Source organism: Hemicordylus capensis, chromosome 15, assembly GCF_027244095.1.
Source record: "Hemicordylus capensis ecotype Gifberg chromosome 15, rHemCap1.1.pri, whole genome shotgun sequence".
NCBI lineage: Eukaryota > Metazoa > Chordata > Lepidosauria > Squamata > Cordylidae > Hemicordylus > Hemicordylus capensis.
The window spans coordinates 14,859,336-14,878,225 of NC_069671.1; the positions used below are offsets into that span (position 1 = coordinate 14,859,336).

Genomic DNA, 18,890 nt, shown 5'->3' on the forward strand with positions numbered 1-18,890 from the left:
TAAGCAAATTTGCATGCCTCTGCCCATGGAGAGTGTGGGTGGTACAGGATTCCGTCCTCCACCGATGAAGAAGCGGAGGTAAACAGTTATCAAAGAGACCACCTCTAAAAAGGAGCCTGACGGGCTTGAAACTAGTTTATTACAGGCCTGTGATCGATAAGCAAAACTTTGAATGTGTGATCGTAATCTCTGGAAGGCAGGCAAGGCTCTTGGACCGTGGCCAGAGCGAAGAAATCATTCCAAGGATACACTACCCACCCGATGGTGTCGTGTTGTATGTGTTTTGCGTCGAGGCTGGAATAGAGCTCCACAACCGGTTCAAATGCCCCGAGCATGCAGTAGATTCGGATAAGCAGCAATTTGAACTGAGCATTCGAGGGACTGTGCATCAGCCCTTCTTCTAGTAACGTCAAGCACTGCCAAGCAGCCAGCTCTTCACCTGGGGGAAGAACGCCACACTCAAAGCCTGCTCTCAGAACAGGGCACCCCACAGAGGCCAAACCCAGATGGGTTTAGGAAGTCTCCCTTTTGCTAGCCTCTCAGCGCTGGTTGCTTCCCCCTGAACTGGGGGAGATCACAGAAGTGGGCAGGATGGGGTGGTTACTTCTCACGCTAGTCTTGCCTGCTACCACAACATCTGGTCCCCCCCTGCAATCTACCCAGTTGCAAAAAGTTACTGAGGCACTATCAGAAGCAACCACTCAGCAATCAGGTAGTGCCAGAATGGGCCCTATTTATTTATTACATTTGTATACTACCTAACCCAAATGGCTCTAGGTGATTCACACGGATAAAAATAAAACCACCCATTAGAAGAATTAAAAACCACAACATTCAAAACCTCTTAGAAGTCACTGAAGTTCAGGCTAAAAACAAAGAAGTATTTTTAGGGCACTTTTAAAGATTGTTTAAAAAGGGGGGGGGGGGGAAACAACCTTTAACAGTTCTGTATGGATGTATCTCCAGCACACACAAAACATTTTGAACACAACTGAAATGTTTTAAAAAATAAAATTATATCCGACACCGTCATCTGTGAATTAATTCTTACATCAGCTATTGTGCGATTACAGTAAATTAAAAAGGTGTACAAGAGGATGAATCTGCTTTGCTTTTCCAATATTCAACATGTGTGAACCAATTCTGGACAAAAAATGTTGCAATTTTCCTTCTTTTACTGGTACAGTATATAATTTGGACATCACTGCACAGTCATATTGGGAAATTTACTCACCTGTGAATTCCCATTCTACTTGTTTGCCTGACAGTAGACGACTGGAGGGTGACAAGTAGGGAGAACATTTGATTTCCCATTCAGAAATTTAAGAGTTTGACATCATTTTCCAGTAACTGGCATAACACATTTTTGCAGCTCATCATATATGGTATCTCCAAACACACCACTTCTGAGGCACAAAGATTCTTCATGCCATTAATTCAGCCAATAAAATCAGAAACGGAGAAGACGACCGACTAGGTTCAGTCTGTTGGCATAGGCCAGACAAAATGAGTATCAATACAGGTTTCTAGCCCATATGGTTGCAAATAAAGGATTTCGCACCAGCAGGCTGAGATCCCTAGTCAAACACATGCAGCAGTGTTTATAAGGACGTACCTGCCTCTAGCCATATGTCGAGAAGCAGGTGAGCAGCGAGCAGGCAGTAGTAGTCTGAAAACTGCAACTCTGTTTTTAAACAGGATTTTCCTATGGAAAAACAAGAGCATGCCATGAGGAAAACAATAGTTCAAAAGCTTATGACTCACATTTAAAGATTAACTTCAACTCATAGTCTTTTCAGGTAGACGCCCTATACCAGGATATACAATTGTTTAGTGCTGTGAAATCTGAGCTGAGAAATTTCTAAGAGTCTCCAATTTTGGAAGAAACTGAAAAATGGGATATAAAATTTACCAATGAATAAATCCTGAAGGCATGCCTAAAAAGAACTGTGTTTACTAAGCAAAGAAGGGTACAGACAAGTGTCCTGAGGGAGGGAGTTCACAGGGGAAGGAATCTTTTGTCAGTCCTAAATTTCTTGGCACTGACAAAAGGAAGTACTTTTTTGCACAACACATAATCAACCTACGGAATTCTCTTCCACAAGATATAGGGACAGCCAGCAGCCTAAATGGCTTTCAGAAGGGCTTAGAAAAATTCATGGAGGACAGGTCTATCAATGGCTATTAGTCTATAGGCCACCTCCAGCCTCAGAGGCAAGACGCCTCTAAATAACTGTTGCAGGGGAGTACCAGTAGGAGAGAGGGCATGCCCTTAGCTCTTGCCAGTGGGCTTTCCAGAGGCATCTGGTGGGCCACTGTGTGAAGCAGGATGCTGGACTAGATGGGCTTCCTTGGGCCTGATCCAGCAGGGCTGTTCTTCTAACATAGCTCAGTGGACGAGCATGTGCTTTGCATGCAGAAGGTCTCAGGTTCAATCCCTGGCATCTCCACGCAGGGCTGGGAAATATCCATTGGAAACCCTGGAAGACGCCAGTCTGTGTAGACAGCACTGAGCTAGGTGGGACAAGTGTCTGACTCAACAGAAGGCAGCTTCTCATGTAACAGCCTGGACACTGCCACCAAGACCTTGACTGGTAGGCAGGGTCACATGGGAGCAGACAATTCTGTAAAGACCTTAGTCCAGAAACTGCTTCGAAACCAGCAAAATGAATTCCACTGAGCTGAGACAGTGGCCTGAAAGTGTCTGTTGTAATACAGCCTCCAGAGCCAAGCAGGAACCTCAGACCGCTTCTTAAAGAAAGGGTGAGATACCATGGGGAGCTCAAGGAAAACAGAAGCTATGGCATCAGTGTTCCCTCGAACAGGGATTCCCAGAGGTTGTTCATTACAACTCCCAGCATTCCCAGCTGTAATGGCCTTTGGCTGGGGACCATGAGAGTTGTAGTCAACAACCTCTGGGAATCCCTGTTCGAGGGAACCCTGCATGGTATGTGGATAGGCAGAGAGCAGAACCAGCCACATTTCCCCAAAGGTAGTGGAATAACCCGACACTTCGGCTCGAGCCCTTCTCACCAAAGTCCAGCCCATGACGATACCGCAGCATCAGGTCCCGGATGGCGTCCAGCTTCTGTGTTTTGTCCATTGTGTGGTACAGCCCCAGCAGCCTGGTCAGCTGCATGACGCACAAGTGTTGCTGCAATGCTTTGATGTTAGCTGGTAGCGTGAGTTTGCCTTCGGTGGGTGCGGACAGAGGGATGACCCCCAGCAACTGGTTGATGAACTGGAGAGGGGGTGGGGAGAGAAGGGGAGGCCAGAAATATGAGATCTGCAATACCTCCTTGGCACCAGAAGCACATGTCAGAGTAGACTCAAGGTTGACTCAGCCTTCCATCCTTCCGAGGTCGGTAAAATGAGTACCCAGAAATGTTGGGGGCAATATGCTAAATCATTGTAAACCGCTTAGAGAGCTCCGGCTATAGAGCGGTATATAAATGTAAGTGCTATTGCTATTGCTAGATTATTTCACATTCTGCAGCGGAAGGTTCAAAACATTCGCATGAGAAGCACTTAAATTCCCCAACTGGAATTTGTTACCAACTCTAGATTTGCTTAACCTGGCAGGGACCAGGGGTGGTGGTGAGGAAGAACAGGCTCATGAGGCAAAGGGAAGAGCAACAGATCTACAGGAACAGAAGAACTGGGGAGGACTGAGGGCAGAGTCCCATAAAATGCTGGTGAGACTTTCCATAAGCTAAAATTTAAACACCTCTGGAAGCCTGGGAACAAATATTTTCAATTCAAATGAAGGAAAAAAACCCTTTGGTTGACAGGATAATTATGGGTGTGGCAGCTCCAACTGAGCTACAAAAAGTTGAGGAAATTAAAGAAGCTAGCACTGAGAGGGAAGAATGTAGGGCTGGGGGGGGCCACACTTTCCCTCAGCAATGAGGACTAGAACCTTACATTTAAACAAAAAAGGAACTAGGGACAGGTGAGACGTAGTGAGTTGAGGAACTGAACAGAGTGCTGACGCCCTTCTCTCCCCTTCTATCACAAATCCTACCTTTTCTCCGCTGAGACACCTGTTCAAGATTCTTCCTAGAATCGTAAGACCTAAAACCCTGCTTTTTAAAAAGCTGGAAGACACTGGACTCTGCACTGGATAACAGATCTCACACGTAAGTGGTTACCTTAACTATCACACAGCACCTTAAATATTTGAAATTTATCTGAAAAATTAGTGTCTTTGAAAGTCAGCATTAAACTTTGGAATATATTCTATGAGTTCCAGTGATATTTTGTTTTACATTTAGACCTACAATTGAGGGACCATAAGCAGGTTAGGTTTCAGGTTTGGGATTTCAGAAAGCAGGGCTTGGAGAACCTCCACCTATAAGCCAAGAGGGCCACTAACAATAATTTTACTGGGCTGACCTCAATATACCACTGACCTCAATATAAGGCAGCTACATAGCTCCCAACGTTTGCTTAGGGAGGAGCAAGAAAGCAAAAATGGTTTTAATAGAGTGATGTTTAAAACCTGCTTAGAAATAGCATCTGCTGGATTATGCTGAACTGCCCAGTGACTTTTGGGGAGAGCCAGCAAGAGGAGGAAAATATCCAAACAAAGAAACCCTGATGTCAACAGTGCCTGCACCATGGTTCTCAGCAATTTTGTTTACCGGCGGGGTTCTTTTGCATCTAACCCCCTAGCCCCAGAGGGCTTAGGAGAACAATGGGGCGGAGGACGAGAATCCCCAGCTGCTGAAATAACCCAGCAAAGCTAGTCCTGACAAAACAGAAACTCCCCCTTGCAACCAATGTTCAAAACAGGACAGGGTCCACTTCTCAAAAACGGAGGCTGATGAGACCACCATCATCTGCTTCAGTTTTCCGTCTGAACAGTCACCACACCACACCACACAGGAGGCTCAGTGATGATGAAAACAGAAAAAAAAAGAAGGTACAGATGCAACTAGGTAGATTTATACATTTTGCTGGGCCATTTGTGCAGGAGTATGCAGTCTTTCAAGTTTCACGGAACACATCATCTGACAGAAGAGTCCTGTGACATGCAATAGTTTTCATAATCTCAAGGTGTATTTTAATAAACGATATAATGCATTCTATATTTTAAAGCTTTCAGTCGTTGGCAACCAGGGTAACCATGCTCTACTGAAAAAAGAGCAGCAGGCGATGGAGTCACTGGCCCTCTGAAAGTACCTTTGTATGCTGGGTTGATGGGAGGAGGTCTACAAACACCTTGAGATCAGTAAAGCAGCAGGGTTTATCCCCAAACCTTTTGAAATACTGGAACATCAGTTCTTCTGGATCACCTATCAAGTGAAATAAAACCAGTGATTCAAAGTACCATTTTATCATAAAAGGGCGAGAATAGATGACAGTCCTGCACACATTTATTAAAAAGAGAAAGGGTATGGAAGTCTATCCTTCTGCTAATTTAATTTCCATTACCCCAATGTTAACCTCTTTATTTTACTACAAACAGAAAAAGGAGCAGCAATGATGGAGACCTTTGGATTCTTCCTTGGGAATTTAAAAAGAACTTGCCAAAAGATCATTTAGGAGGAATTTATTTCATTTGCAGAAAGGGGGGACAAGTTTTAAGAACCACTGTTTGTGTTGTGTGCCTGTTGGTATGAAATCAAAAACTGGTTTGAGTATTCCTTGTACTGCATCAATTCACAAGGCTCCACTGTGTTAGCTAGGAAGTCCAAATATTTACCATCCCAGAGCTGTTTCTTAATGCCAGAGATTAAAATAGAAGACAAGCAATCATCTCCCCAAAGCACGGGTGGATTTCTGCAATTCTTGTACACAGTTTACATCAGCTGCTGCAGCCCCCGGATGAAGCACTCGCTCCACTTTTGCGCCTTCTCCCACGAGGCTCAATTTGGCATCCTATTAGTGGCACTCACCCAGCTTGTGCTCCTCGCTGCAGTCTCTGTGCCGCAAGCGCCTGATCAACTCCAGCTGGGCTAGGTACGGTCCCCGGAGTGGGCGGGCACTGATGGATTCTTTTGCTATCCTTTGCTCCACGAAAGTCACGGCCTGCTCGACGCGGTGATGCACTTCGCCTTCTAGAGAACTGTGCACAAGAAGGAGTGCTGAGTTCCAGCATTTCCATTTACTGTGGCTGTGGTCAAGGCAGTCAGAAGGAGAGCTGGTCTCCTTGCATGAATTTCCATTTTGCTAAACAGGGTCTTCCTGGGTTTGCATTTGGATGGGTGACTACACATGAACATTGTAAGATATCCCCCCACACACACACACACTTAGGGGATGGGGCTGTAGCTCAGTGGAAGAGCATCTGCTCTGCACGCAGGAGGCCCCAAACTCACTCCCTGGCAGCACCCCAGGTAGGGTTGGGAAAGACTTCGGCTAAGATGTGTCTATCGTGTTGGATCAGCGTGACTAGGGTCTACGAAACCGTTGAGGTGCCCAATGTTGTGGAGAGGAATACTTTTTGGTGGTTTTTTAAGCCTAAAGCAGCACTGCTCAACTTCGACATCTCTGCTATTTTTGGCCTACAACTCTCATAATCCCTAGCCACAGTGGCCCAAAGCCAGGGATTATGGGAGTTGTAGGCCAACATCTGCAGGACGGCCAAAGTTGAGCAGCCCGGTTCTAGAGCGTCATATGAGGAAGGACCCATATGTTTCTCTCTCTACATCTCTGCAAGATATCACAAGATCCAGGTGAGGACACGTGGCTGGTGCCGCGTTAGGGAGCAAGGTACAGCCAAGTATACAGCAATGTTTCTCTACCTCTTCTTGACATGTGCAGGCTCCCCCACCCCAAATCCTCAAATTCCCGGACAGACAAGTAGGCACTCACTGCTCTCCTTCAGCAGAAGGCGTCCACGCTGTGTCGATCAGCTGGAAAATGGAATCAAAGTAGATCACATAGAACTGCCAATCATCTGGGCTAAAACCGAGAAGAAGGAAAAAAGAGTAGCAAGAATTAGAATTCAGCACTGTATAAGAACAACTTCTTTCACGTTAGGTAGGGATAGAGGAATTTCCCTTTTTTGCACCAAAATGTCTTGAAATTCTCTAGGGTTGTGCTTGTGAGAGGGATGAAGATTGCCCCAGTTCTTAGGAGGAGCTGTGGCCTTTTGCTCCAACACTTTCTTAGGGGCAGATGAGCAACCAGAACTCCCACTCACTTTTTTAGCAGAAGTTTCCTTGACAGAGCGTTGCATTCCGGCCACCTGTCCAGCTTCTTGTACATCTCCATGCACTTGTTCTCTCTACTCTGGAGCTCACTGGTCAGCTTCTCTAAATCGAACAAAATCACAAATTCATATCATAAACCCCATTCATTCCACCACAGTCAAGATTTGGAGCTATTTGGCAACAGTATGTAAATCTTTTTTCACTAATTTAACTTTCTTCCCTAACATTTCATCTTGTATAAGGTGTAGCAGCCACGACACTTAATGCAGAGCAGGAAGTTCCCACCCTCGCCACATTTGTCATCTGTTCCTTTTGTTTTTTGTTTTTCTTTTGGGGTGCAGGCCAGGAGGAGGGACGCAGGAAAAGATTATGAATAAAGGACTGCTCTCTGCATGTTTCTTGCTAGAGGAAAACCATTCAATAACCTAGGATTAAAAACAGGACTTGAGGCTAAGCTATACATGCACCCAAGTGTCATATCTTCAGAAGTCACAGACAGGGTTTACATGGATTTACCATACTTCCTAAAATTTGCTCTTGCAAATTTTAGGGCACAAATGGCTGAAAAAGTAAGCCCGTTTCAAAATGCACTATCACTTCGCAGGGAGGATCCTTTCCCCAGTTCCAAGCTGGAGAGGGGGGGGAATCCTTTTGTCAATCTTGCCAGAGGGGGCAGGGACCCTTGCCACGGTGAGCGATTATGGAACTTTGTGTCTGGTTCTGTTTGCTAAACCAGATCACTCACTTGAAAACTTAAGTGCCAAGAACTTCCAGGAACAAGGGCTAGTAGTTACTAGGCAGAGCACTTTCCCACCATAATATGGCAGGTCAGTTTCCGCACTGTTTGGTTGAGAGTTTAAATATTTAAAAACTTCCACAATAATAAAAACAAGTAATACAAATAAGGATATTAAGACATGCTATTTTTAAGGGATACTTTGTATAACTGTTTTTTCTCTCTAAACAAATTTATTCTTAAAAAATATATATACACTTTAATATTTTTTTAATCACTGATGTGTATCTACCGTGGGGAAAAGGTCCCTCAAGTCCAATATCCTGTTTCCATCAACAGCTAGCCAGAAGCCGCTGGGAAGATCAAAAGTTACCTCCTAATTTTCCTCTTACAACATCCAGTGCTTCCTGATATTTCTCCAGGCGTTCTAGAATCATGTAGTATAGCTCAACCTATAGAAGCAGAAGGATACAGTAGAAGAAATAGGCCCAACTGAGCAACACTTGAACCATCTTGGACCCATCTGCCTCAGAGCATCCCACCCTTCAGCACATAAATGCTCTCAGGATGGCTTGCAATGAATAAACCCAAGAATCAAACATCAAATCTAAACAAAAAAATCCAGCAGAATAAGAACAGATTCAACAGACACTGAAAACCATGGGAAAAACCAACAAACTTATTTTTCATGCCACTACCATTGGATTGATTCATTTGATTTCTATACTGCCCTTCCAAAAAATGGCTCAGGGAGGTTTACACAGAGAAATAACAAATAAATAAGATAGAACCCTGTCCGCAAAGGGCTCACAATCTAAAAGAAACATAAGATAAGACACCAGCAACAGTCACTGGAGGTACTGTGCTGGGGGTGGACAGGGCCAGTTACTCTCCTTCTGCTAAATAAAAGAGAATCACCACATTAAAAGGTGCCTCTTTGCCAAGTTAGCAGGGTGCCAGTTTAATCTGCTCCCGCCCCAGAAAGCAATCCACAGGTGAGGCTGCACCACAGTTCAGAAGGCAGGGGTACCTAGGGGGCAGCCCCAATGATGCCTTCAGCTCCCAGGCAGGCAGATGTGGGAGGCGGCTCTCCAAGTAGTACTCCCATGAGGAAAACCAGGTCATCCTGGCAAACCGAGCCACAGATGTCACCAAAGGGCCGCAGAGTGAGTTCTGGGGGCAGGATGGAGGTCTTGGGCATAGCCTTTTCTTAGCTGGCAAGGCAGGGGCGTAGTAAGCTCAGCAGCAGTCCAGGGACAGGCCACCACTGCCACATTTCTACCACCACCTCCTGTGAGCATTTCTCCCTCCTTCCCCCAGCAGCAGCATTACTCCCACTTGCCACAGCATTGCTGATGCCTTGTTCCTTCCTCCTGCCACTGCTGGAGGCCAGGCACGGTGGGGCATGCTGGGAAGGAAAGCACGGCGGCCTTCTCGTCCTCTTCAGCATGCGAAGGATGAAGCAAGCACTTTGAGGCCTGGAGAAGATGAGGGGGGCACTGTGCTTTGTTTCCCACTGGACACCTCTGCACCTGGCATCTGGAGATGACGAGGCAGCAGTGCAGCGGGCGGGGGGGGGGAGAAGTGCTGCAGCAGCAATGCAGGGGAGGGGGAGAAATGCAGGCAATGGAGCAGGGTGGCAAGGGGCAGCCTAGAGGTCAAGAGGGCACCTTGGAGCACTCCCCCCCGCCAAGCCCGGTTCCCCGGCCTAAGGAAGTTCATCACCCCTTGCTCCATTGTTCCTACATGCCTGTCCCAAGGGCTCAGTGTCTCAGCAATGTGCCTTCTCTAACTCACACCTTCAAACTCTTTTCTCCTCTTTAAGTTGCTGTTTGTGTCTGGTTAGAGAACCAGAATGACAGATAAAAACAGCTATTCAGAATCTAGCGGTATACACCAGAAACAGCATAATCTGCATCTGTTTATTATGGCCAATAATGAATTTAAGAACATTTTCAAAGCTTACTTCGGCTTCGGCTTCAATTTTATCTTCCTTCACCATTTTTTCTACCATCCTTTCAGCCAGGGGTAAAAACATGGTTTTCGAGAGATTTTTGTCCTGGGCAGATATTGACTGGAAGAGAAGAACATTAGGGACACCATTGGCCAATCAAATCAAGCTCATTATTGTCCACTCTGAATGGCAAAGGCTCTTTTCAAATCCTGTTCCCGAAATCCTTTAACGGGGATAGAATCTGGGACTCTCTGCATGCAAAGCACATAAAAGAAAGTTAAGAAATTGTGAATTTTGTGGTGAATGAGTGACTCAAAGGATTTGCATTTCCCCTCTTACACTTCCAGAAGATGAAACTATGTAATCCACCCCCAACTTATAAGGAAACAGTGGTGGAGATATTTTAGAATAGCCCTCTCCAATAGCAGGTATGGTTTGTGAACACAACAAATTGGTTAAGTTGGTTAAAATAAACTAGAAATTTAGGAACTCCGGCAGCAAGCCTTCCTGAAGGGGTCAGCTCTGCTGAAATGTAAACCAGGTCTGCCAATGGTTTCTAAAACGATTCAGGTTTCCTGCCAGAGTGCTGGGTTTACAGTCCTTATCTTGGGTAATAACCCAAGGACTCACATATCCAAGAGAACGGTTAGAAGTTGAACTGAGACAGAAAGAGAAACCATAAGTTCTTGTTCCTTCTTTTCTCAAGTTGATGAAATATCTTATATAATTGCAGTCTTGGGGTGGGGGTCACAGTCAATAACCCAAGAGAGTAATCAGAGGTGTCTGAATGAGACCCTGGAATTCCTTGTTCACAGAGACAGAAGTCTTCACTTCTCTCTCTCTATCCATTCAGTTGTGTCCAACTCTCGGTCACTCTATGGATCACTGAACTCCATGCCGTCCTGCAATGAAGTCTTCACTTCATCACATGCCACCCTCTAAATCCCTATTGTGTAAACAAGCTCTATGTTATATTCTTCACTGGTAGCACACAGTCAGTCTGTTTGCTAAATCTATCAGGCATTTTCTGCTATATTTATATATTCTACGGGGATGATCATTTCAAAAGAGTCGTCATCTCCCTCAAGACGCTGTACTCACCTGCATAATTAAGCTCATGACAGACCAAAAATAGTAAGGGTTTTTGGGGACGATCTTATAAAGTGCCATTCCAGCCTGAAAAATAGGAGAGGTGTAAACAAACAATCCAAATTTTGTTTACATTCTAAACTGCTGCAGCTTCATTATATCTATCCACAACCCCCAAAAAGAGATGTTGTGAACGATGTTGTGTGCAAATAGATGGCCTGAGGGAAGCGCCTCCGATTTACTGATGTTTTGAAACATCACATACACACTCCGCCCCCACTTCAGGTGACAGCCTCTACCGCCTCATCTCTATGGGGCAAGTCCTTGTTGTCTGGGACTGATTGCTATCCAAACGGCTGCATTCAACTGGAAATGGGAAGCACCAATCAAATTGTACTGGGGCCTTCTGTTAGCATATTTGTCTTCTTCATTTCAGAAGAAGGAAGTTTATAGGGAAGATCTCAGCCCTGCTTCCCTCAATTAAGAGGCTTTCAGGTCCCATCAGCACCCAAGCAACCTGTCTGTGGAATACGCTGTGCTGCTTTTTAATCTTTGCAGTTCGTGCCAATTCTGGAAAGGAACATTGGTCTTACCTGTGATGGGTCCCCCCCCGCCACCCCCCCAGTAGCCGGAGCTCATCAGTAGTGGGATTAGGCACGGAGCATGCTCGAGACAGGCTGGAAATGAATTACGCTAGTTCTTCCTGCTGGAGGGCACCTATCCCCAGTTCTGTACTGGATGTTCAGTACGGAAGCCAGGGCGAATGCCTGTTGTTTCAAGGTGTTAGGTTTCAGTTGTAGGTCTAGGCCAGCTTGTAGAAAAGCCAAAACTTCTGCGATGCCCGCTAATAACGGGTTCAGATTATGTTTATGGGACCATCTGAAGAAAGCTGCCCAAGTAGCTTAGTAAATATGCTGAGGGACGAGAGGTTAGGATAGTGTTCTGTACTTGCTGGGAACAGCCCTTCAGTTTTAATTTCGTGAGCTCAACCTCCAGGTGTACAGTCAGAGCCAGCCTGGATCTGGGTTTATAGGATGGGTCCCTGAGACAGGAGATCCTGGCGATGTGGAAGGCGCCAGGGAGGCTGAACAGAGAAGTTGACGAGATCTGCGAACCACGGGTGTCTGGGCCAGTGGGGGGCCACCAGGATGAGGTCTGCCTGTTCTCAGCGTAGCTTCTTGATGACTTTTGGAAGAATGGATGTTGGCAGGAAGGCATAGAGCAATCTCTGGGGCCAAGGGGAGGTCAGAGCATCTGTGGATTCCGCCAGGGGAGTCAGGAACCTGGAGAAGAAATGTGGGACTTGTGCATTGAGAGGGGATGTGAACAGATCCACTAGAAGAGCACTGAGGCATTCGGTGACCTGAAGGAATATCTCTGGGTAAAGTGTCCACTCTGATGGATCCACTACCTGTTGGCTGAGCCAATCCGCTTGGTGATTGTTGACACCACTGAGGAGTTCTGCAATCACTGACAGAACATAGACAGCAGCTGGTACGGCTGGTGGGAGTTGCAATAAAGGCGGGTCAGGGAGCGGCAACTGTGGCTGAGGGATAAGCGGGAGACATTCCCTGACAAAAAACTCCCTAAGCCACCCAGTAACGTCCGGTGGGAAAGGAGGGGGAACAGTATTATCTGTAGGTGTCCCCGAAGGTACAACTGGTCTGGAGGTCTGCATTGCCAGAGAGAGGCTCCATAAATTAAGCGGAATTGTCTGCGCCTAGTGGTAGAGGCTAGGGAGTCTTTTCTGGTGGCATGGAGTCAGCCAGTTGGTCTGGGTGGCGTGAGAGGGGACTGCTCCGGCCAGCTGGTTCCTCCTCTGCAACAACCACAATATGGGTGGTAGAAATAAGAACAGCCCTGTTGGATCAGGCCCAAGCCCCAACTTACAGGCAGGAGTTGAAAGCATGACCTCTCTCCTGCTGTTACACCCCTACAACTGGTACTCAGAGGCATCCTGCCTTTGAGGCTGGAGGTGGCCTAAAGCTCTCCGACTAGTAGCAGTTGATAGACCTCTCCTCCATGAAGTTATCCAAACCCCTCTTAAATCCATTCAGGTTGTTGGCTGACACTACATCTTGGATGCCAATGGATCACCCACTGGGTGATGGCCGTCCTTCCCCTTCTTAGCCCATTCTGCCAGGTCCCTAGATCGCAGTTTGTTCCACTTACATATTGCCTTGATCAGTAAGTGGTCGCTGAGACACACGGATGATGAGGGCTTCTTTCGTTTCTTTTATTTGCCCTCACTATGCTCCTTGCCATGTTTAGTCTTTTTAGTAGCTTTGCGAGGCGGAGAAGTAGCACCTTCCGAAGGAGCCACCACCAGAGTGAGAATGGCTAGTAAGCCAGCGGGAGAAGTGGAAATGGTCTGCAGGGGGACTGTTGCAATCAGGTCGGTCACAGTAGGGAGTTGGGGGCCTTCGGACAGGGATCCCCATTGAAGCTCCTCAGCGTGGTCAAGCTCCATAACAGAATCTAAATGCTGAAAAAACTGCACCGCGTTCAAAGGAAGAATGATAAAAAAGCAAAACAAGCCAAATCAGCTGAATTAATAAAGGGGAAAAATGTATGGAATCCTTGAAAAAAGAAAGAAAATAGTCTAAGCCTCAAGCAGACAGAACCAGAACTGGGGATAGGCGCCCTCCAGCGGGAGGAACTAGCATAATTCATTTTTGGCCTGTCTCAAGCATGCTCAGTGCCTAATCCCAATACTGATGAGCTCCAGCACAGGGGGAAAGGCCCTTTTTTTTAAACCAGCCAGAGGAAGTGAGTTAATCAAATCATCAACATCAATACGCCCCTCAATGTTCTGATACCAATTAAAGGTTAAGAACTTATCTACACAAGTAGCAAGGGCCTTTTGGAATTGCCAGTAGGTCAATACAACACCATCACCTTATATTAATTGCTGGTAATTTCTAATTACGGTTCGTATTAGGAAAATAAATTCCAGGATACTTTAAAGGCCAAACTCTAGCGTCAACACTTATTAAAAGCCACAGAAGATGAATTGTCTCCAATTGACCACCCATTAATTAATTTTGTTTGCCTTCTAGTTTTCCTATACAATGTGAAATTTGAGGTGCACATGCTAGATGCTGTTAACCACAACAGGAAGCTTAACTCAAAATATTTACGTAGGTTCACTAAGTTCATTTTCACAAACTAGAGTCTGTCAAACTTATTTTGGGGGACTTGAGAGAAGAAATCTTTAGTTACAAGAGGTTAGTAATGGTGGACAAGTTTCCCTGAAAAACAGCTTGCCCGCTACCAAAACCCACTGCCCTCTGAAATGCAAAAGAGAAAAACCAAACAGGGTACATTCTTACATACACATTTAAGACACAGCAAGGTAGTGATAATTAACGGAGATATTTCTCACTCACACTGCAAAGTGCTAGCACACTGATGCCAAATCAGGCTTTGTAGATCAGACTTTTAAGACTTATGTACCCCAGGGCTTGATATTATAAAATGATTATACCTCTGAGTTAATGTAAAGAAGTCCATGTTTTTAAGGGATGCTAGTCACAGGTTTTAAGTATTTCCAGCTAGCATGGGTCTCTCAAAGTTTCTGATGGACCTATGGTAGCAGGAAATTGATCACAAAGATTCACAGGCTTTTAAAATATAAACAAACTTAAAACATCTCAATTCACAAATATCTTAAACTGAGCAGGAGATCAAGTTTTACAAAATACTAAGAAATAAAAATCACCAACATGATCAACAATTCATTGTTAGACTGTGTGCATATATGCATAATGGAATTATAAGAGAGTTTTAGACTGAATTGCCTCACTGGTGGGTGCTTTTATTCCCAAAATTAACTAGCTCTGACTTATACTCTAGATCTGGGTTAGTACCTGTTGCATCTTCTTGTATTCCCCCACCCTTGCATAGGCCATGAAGAGATGAGAGTGATATTCTTCACTGTTGGGGACTTTCTTCACAGCTGCCTCATAGAGTTTCGTGACCAGCTCCGCTAAACCAGAAGGTGACATTTTAATGAACAGATAATCATATATAGCCTCTCTCCACCCTACAGAAAACTGACATTTGGCACCTTGACTATCAACCCCATTTTAGCCAAAGCAAGGCTAAACTCCTGCTTCTCTCCATCCATCAAACTCTACAACCTAAAATCAAGCACTCCACAACAGAGATATCTCTAGCACATTAGCTAATCTGTCCCACCCATTATGTATGAGAAGGATATCACACATCTGCTTTTGAATCAGATGTGTTATGGCTAAACTGTCAAGGGCATGCTTTGAACTAATTAGCAAATAACCCCTCCCTGACAGCCCCAAGAATACTTAAATACTTAAAGCTATGGCCCTGTCTAAACTACAAAGGAAGAGGATTAACGGGGAAACTTACGCCGATGCATCTCCCGGTAAAGGATAGTCAGAGCTTGCAAAGAATTGTCATCTGTGGGTTCGAGAGCTGCTACCTCTTGGGCCAAAGTAAATGCTTCATCTTGTTTCCCAGTTCTCTGCAAGCCAATTGCTTTCAAAACCTGCATATGGATCAGAGGAGCAGCTTTTAAGGGGTTTCTCAACTGCTGTGAAAAGGAAGCTTCACTTAAAGTACTGTAGAGAAAAATCTAGTCGCCCAGCTAATGGGAGTTAGGATGACTGAGGACGGAAACAGTTGGCACGAGTTAGCACACACCTAACCTCTCCACTCAATCTAATTCATCAGACACCTAGGTAAGAACATAAGAACAGCCCTGCTGCGTCAGGCCCAAGAAGGCCCATCTAGTCCAGCATCCTGTTTCACACAGTGGCCCACCAGATGCCGCTGGAAGCCTACAGGCAGGAGTTGAGGGCATGCCCTCCCTCCTGCTTACTCCCCTGCAACTGCTACTCAGAGGCATCCTGCCTTTGATGCTGGAGGTGGCCGATAGCCCTCCGACTAGTAGACGATGATAGACTTCTCCTCCATGAAGTTATCCAAACCCCTCTTCAAGCCATCCAGGTTGTGGGCTGTCAACACATCTCATGGCAGAAAATTCCACAAGTTGCTTATGTGTTGTGTGAAAAAGTACCTCCGTTTGCTGGTCCTAAATTTCCCGGAAATCAATTTCAGGGGGTGACCCCTGGTTCTAGTGTTATGTGAGAGGGAGAAGAATTTCTCTCTCTACACTTTCTCCACAGCATGCATGATTTTATAGACCTCTATCATGTCTCCCCGCAGTCATCTTTTTTCTAAACTAAATAGCCCCAGGTGATGTAGCAGGTGAGGTACCTCAATCAAATGTGTAAAACCCTCTGACTATGGCAAACAACTCTGAACAAAAGAACAGCCCAGCTGGATCAGGCCCAAGGAGGCCCATCTAGTCCAGCATCCTGTTTCACACAGTGGCCCACCAGATGCCTCCAAGAAGCTCACAGGCAAGAGCTGAGGGCAAGCCGAGGTCTCTCCCGCCATTGCTCCTCTGCAACTGGTATTCAGAGGCATCTTGCCTCTGAGGTTAGAGGTGGCCAACAGACACCATACCAGTGGCGTTAGTGAGGCCGCCACCACAGCCCCGCTATCCAACCATACCCCCTATGCCTGATGTAACACACTCTGTGCAGATGCTCTGCACAAGCCCAGAGCAGATTAGCCTCCGCTCACAGGCTAATGTAGCTAACAAGCCATTATAGATGTATTAAAGAGATTGAATGGATCTTCTTGACTTTTAGGCTAGAACTCAAGGGATTACCCAAACAGTTACCAAATTTACTTAAATATGAAACAAAGCAGAAGTAGCAACTATGAGGGAGAAAAGACCGTCTTTAAAATGTTGCAAAAGTGTTTACATGTCTGTATTTTCTGTATAAGTATTTATAGTAGTAGTAATAATAATAACATTAAGAACAGAGTCTGGCCTTTACTTATTGAACATTCGAGACTCAGACAATTTAGCAACTTCAAACAAGCATTGAACTCACCTTAGCACAGTGGAGATCTTTGTGTTTTTTCAGCAGTTTGTCCGCCTGCTGGATTGCCATTTTATTATTGCCATTATCAAGATAATCTAAGGTGAAAAAGAAACCCCACAGTGGTTACTATTGCAGTTTGAAATGGTGGGAGTCTATTCCCCAATCTTGTTAGGAGGTTGCATTTAGTTTTGTTGCAGGGGCTGGACGGGAGGAAAGAAACAGCTAAAATGGAACACAATAGAAACGTACAAGATTATAAATGTTGTGAAGGGGGGGAAATAGGGAAGATATTGTCCTGCTCCCTTACACAACACACTGCTTTTGGATCAATTCCAATGTGGCTTTTTACACATCAAATTAACTTGCTGAATTAAAGATAAAAGGTTTTAAAAACACACACACACACACAACAGGTTTTTTTAAAAAACAAACACAAAAGAATAAGACAATAAAACAGGGATCATAAAATTACAAGCAGAGTGCCTGAACCACTTGTTTGGAACTGGTGAGTACTTTGTGCATTTAGTGGGTTGGCTCAATTCACTGAAAAAGCCTCTTTGAGTCAGTACTGAGTTCAAGTTCAGTTTGACTTTCTGATTCTTATAAAGAGCACTGGATGCTTTTGAAAAGGATACACACACAGGAAGTCTTGTACTGTTGTGATTTATTGTGTATACAGCAGAAGTGATTTTCCATCTTTGTTTGGTTCATTGTCACATCAACCCTCAAAAAGTAGAGTATTATTACTACCACATTACAGGTGAGAAACTGAGGTAGAAAGAGAGACTTGCCTAGAGACAAAGTGGCAAGATCAAGGTAGAGGGGGTACCCATGCCCTGCCAATTTTCTGGTTATATGCAGAAGCTGAGTACTATAATCAGCACTGCAGAAATTCACTAGTCTATTAGTCTGTAACAAGTGAAAAATGATGCCTTGTGAGCAATGTACCAACATAGCTTGATATTTGTCTGAATGATAAACTGAGCCAATGTTTCTTCACCCCTGGCTATAATAGCCTTCAGTATGGGAGTTTCAATAGTGACCGAACTCTAGCAAAGAGGAGTGACACCAGATGTTAATCAAGGACTCTCAAGCAAGCAATTGGTGGAAGAAGTTTGGCTAACAATTCAACAGAAGTAGGAGTGTGGCCCAGATCTCTCTTCCATTTTAAAAGCAGCAAAGGATCCAGATGACATTTGTTCTCCACAAGTACTCAGGTACACAAATGTGACACGCCAATGAGCACTGGACAGGAAAAGACCACCCTGGAGGGCCCACAAGAGGACTGGAGCACCCCCCTGTACCCCCTTGCCTTCTGCTAAGAAGTGCGGCACAAGGAGGCCTTTGTATCAGGGAAATTCCTGTGGTACACCACAGTGTGAAGACCACCCCGTGAGGAGACAGCAATAGATTTTCAATAAGGAAATATTATGGAGAGGTTGGAAACGTAGCAAACCACAAGGGACACAAAATTAAAACAGAATAAAGATCACACACCATAAAGCAACCTTCTCCAGAATCTAACATTCTGCCAACTTCCTGTATCCGAGCAGAATTTTTTGTTACCTACCAGGAGAACAAATTTTTAAGCACAGAGTATTAAGCATCATTCTAAGGGTGGAGATGTGGGGAGATAAGTCAGCATAATTAAGCTTCTGTACAACATATAACAAGATTAAAGACAAACAAAAGTGGGAAGGACTCTTTCGACAGTCATCAAATAATAAGCAAATGTTGCTGAAAAGTGATAAAGTAAGGGCTTGCTCAAACATTGCATTTGCTGAAGAGGCAAATGCAATTTTCCCCAGAGAAAACCTGTGGCTTTTCTCCGATGTTCACAAGTCCGACAAAGGTGGAGGACAACTGTGAGAGCAAGTTATCATATACACTTCATTATTTTATTTGTTTTTACATTTATATCCCACTCTTCTTCCAAGGAGCACAGAGCAGTATACATGGTTATGTTTATCTTCACAACAACCCTGTGAGATAGGTTAGGCTGAGAGAGAAGTGAC

The 18,890-nt window shown here is 44.9% G+C and overlaps 1 protein-coding gene across 6 annotated transcripts in view; it reads right to left on the reverse strand.

Annotated features, from left to right (window-relative positions):
• NAA25 (N-alpha-acetyltransferase 25, NatB auxiliary subunit) overlaps positions 1–18,890 on the reverse strand; it is a 30,297-nt gene that overhangs the window by 7,829 nt on the left and 3,578 nt on the right. For 5 of the 6 annotated variants that reach the window (XR_008312458.1, XM_053279441.1, XM_053279440.1 and 2 more), the window contains 13 exons: positions 16,885–16,970; positions 15,326–15,464; positions 14,809–14,927; positions 10,952–11,026; positions 9,863–9,970; positions 8,270–8,348; positions 7,151–7,262; positions 6,820–6,909; positions 5,901–6,070; positions 5,185–5,297; positions 3,034–3,241; positions 1,616–1,705; positions 259–439 (listed from right to left, as the gene is read on the reverse strand). Coding sequence is in view for 5 of the 6 variants with exons in the window: in XM_053279441.1 (XP_053135416.1) it covers positions 259–439; positions 1,616–1,705; positions 3,034–3,241; positions 5,185–5,297; positions 5,901–6,070; positions 6,820–6,909; positions 7,151–7,262; positions 8,270–8,348; positions 9,863–9,970; positions 10,952–11,026; positions 14,809–14,927; positions 15,326–15,464; positions 16,885–16,970 (1,570 nt within the window). In the remaining variant the exon portion in view is untranslated. Of the gene's footprint in view, positions 1–258; positions 440–1,615; positions 1,706–3,033; positions 3,242–5,184; positions 5,298–5,900; positions 6,071–6,819; positions 6,910–7,150; positions 7,263–8,269; positions 8,349–9,862; positions 9,971–10,951; positions 11,027–14,808; positions 14,928–15,325; positions 15,465–16,884; positions 16,971–18,372; positions 18,442–18,890 lie in introns of all 6 variants that reach the window. The other variant, XM_053279444.1, reaches the window with a different exon arrangement.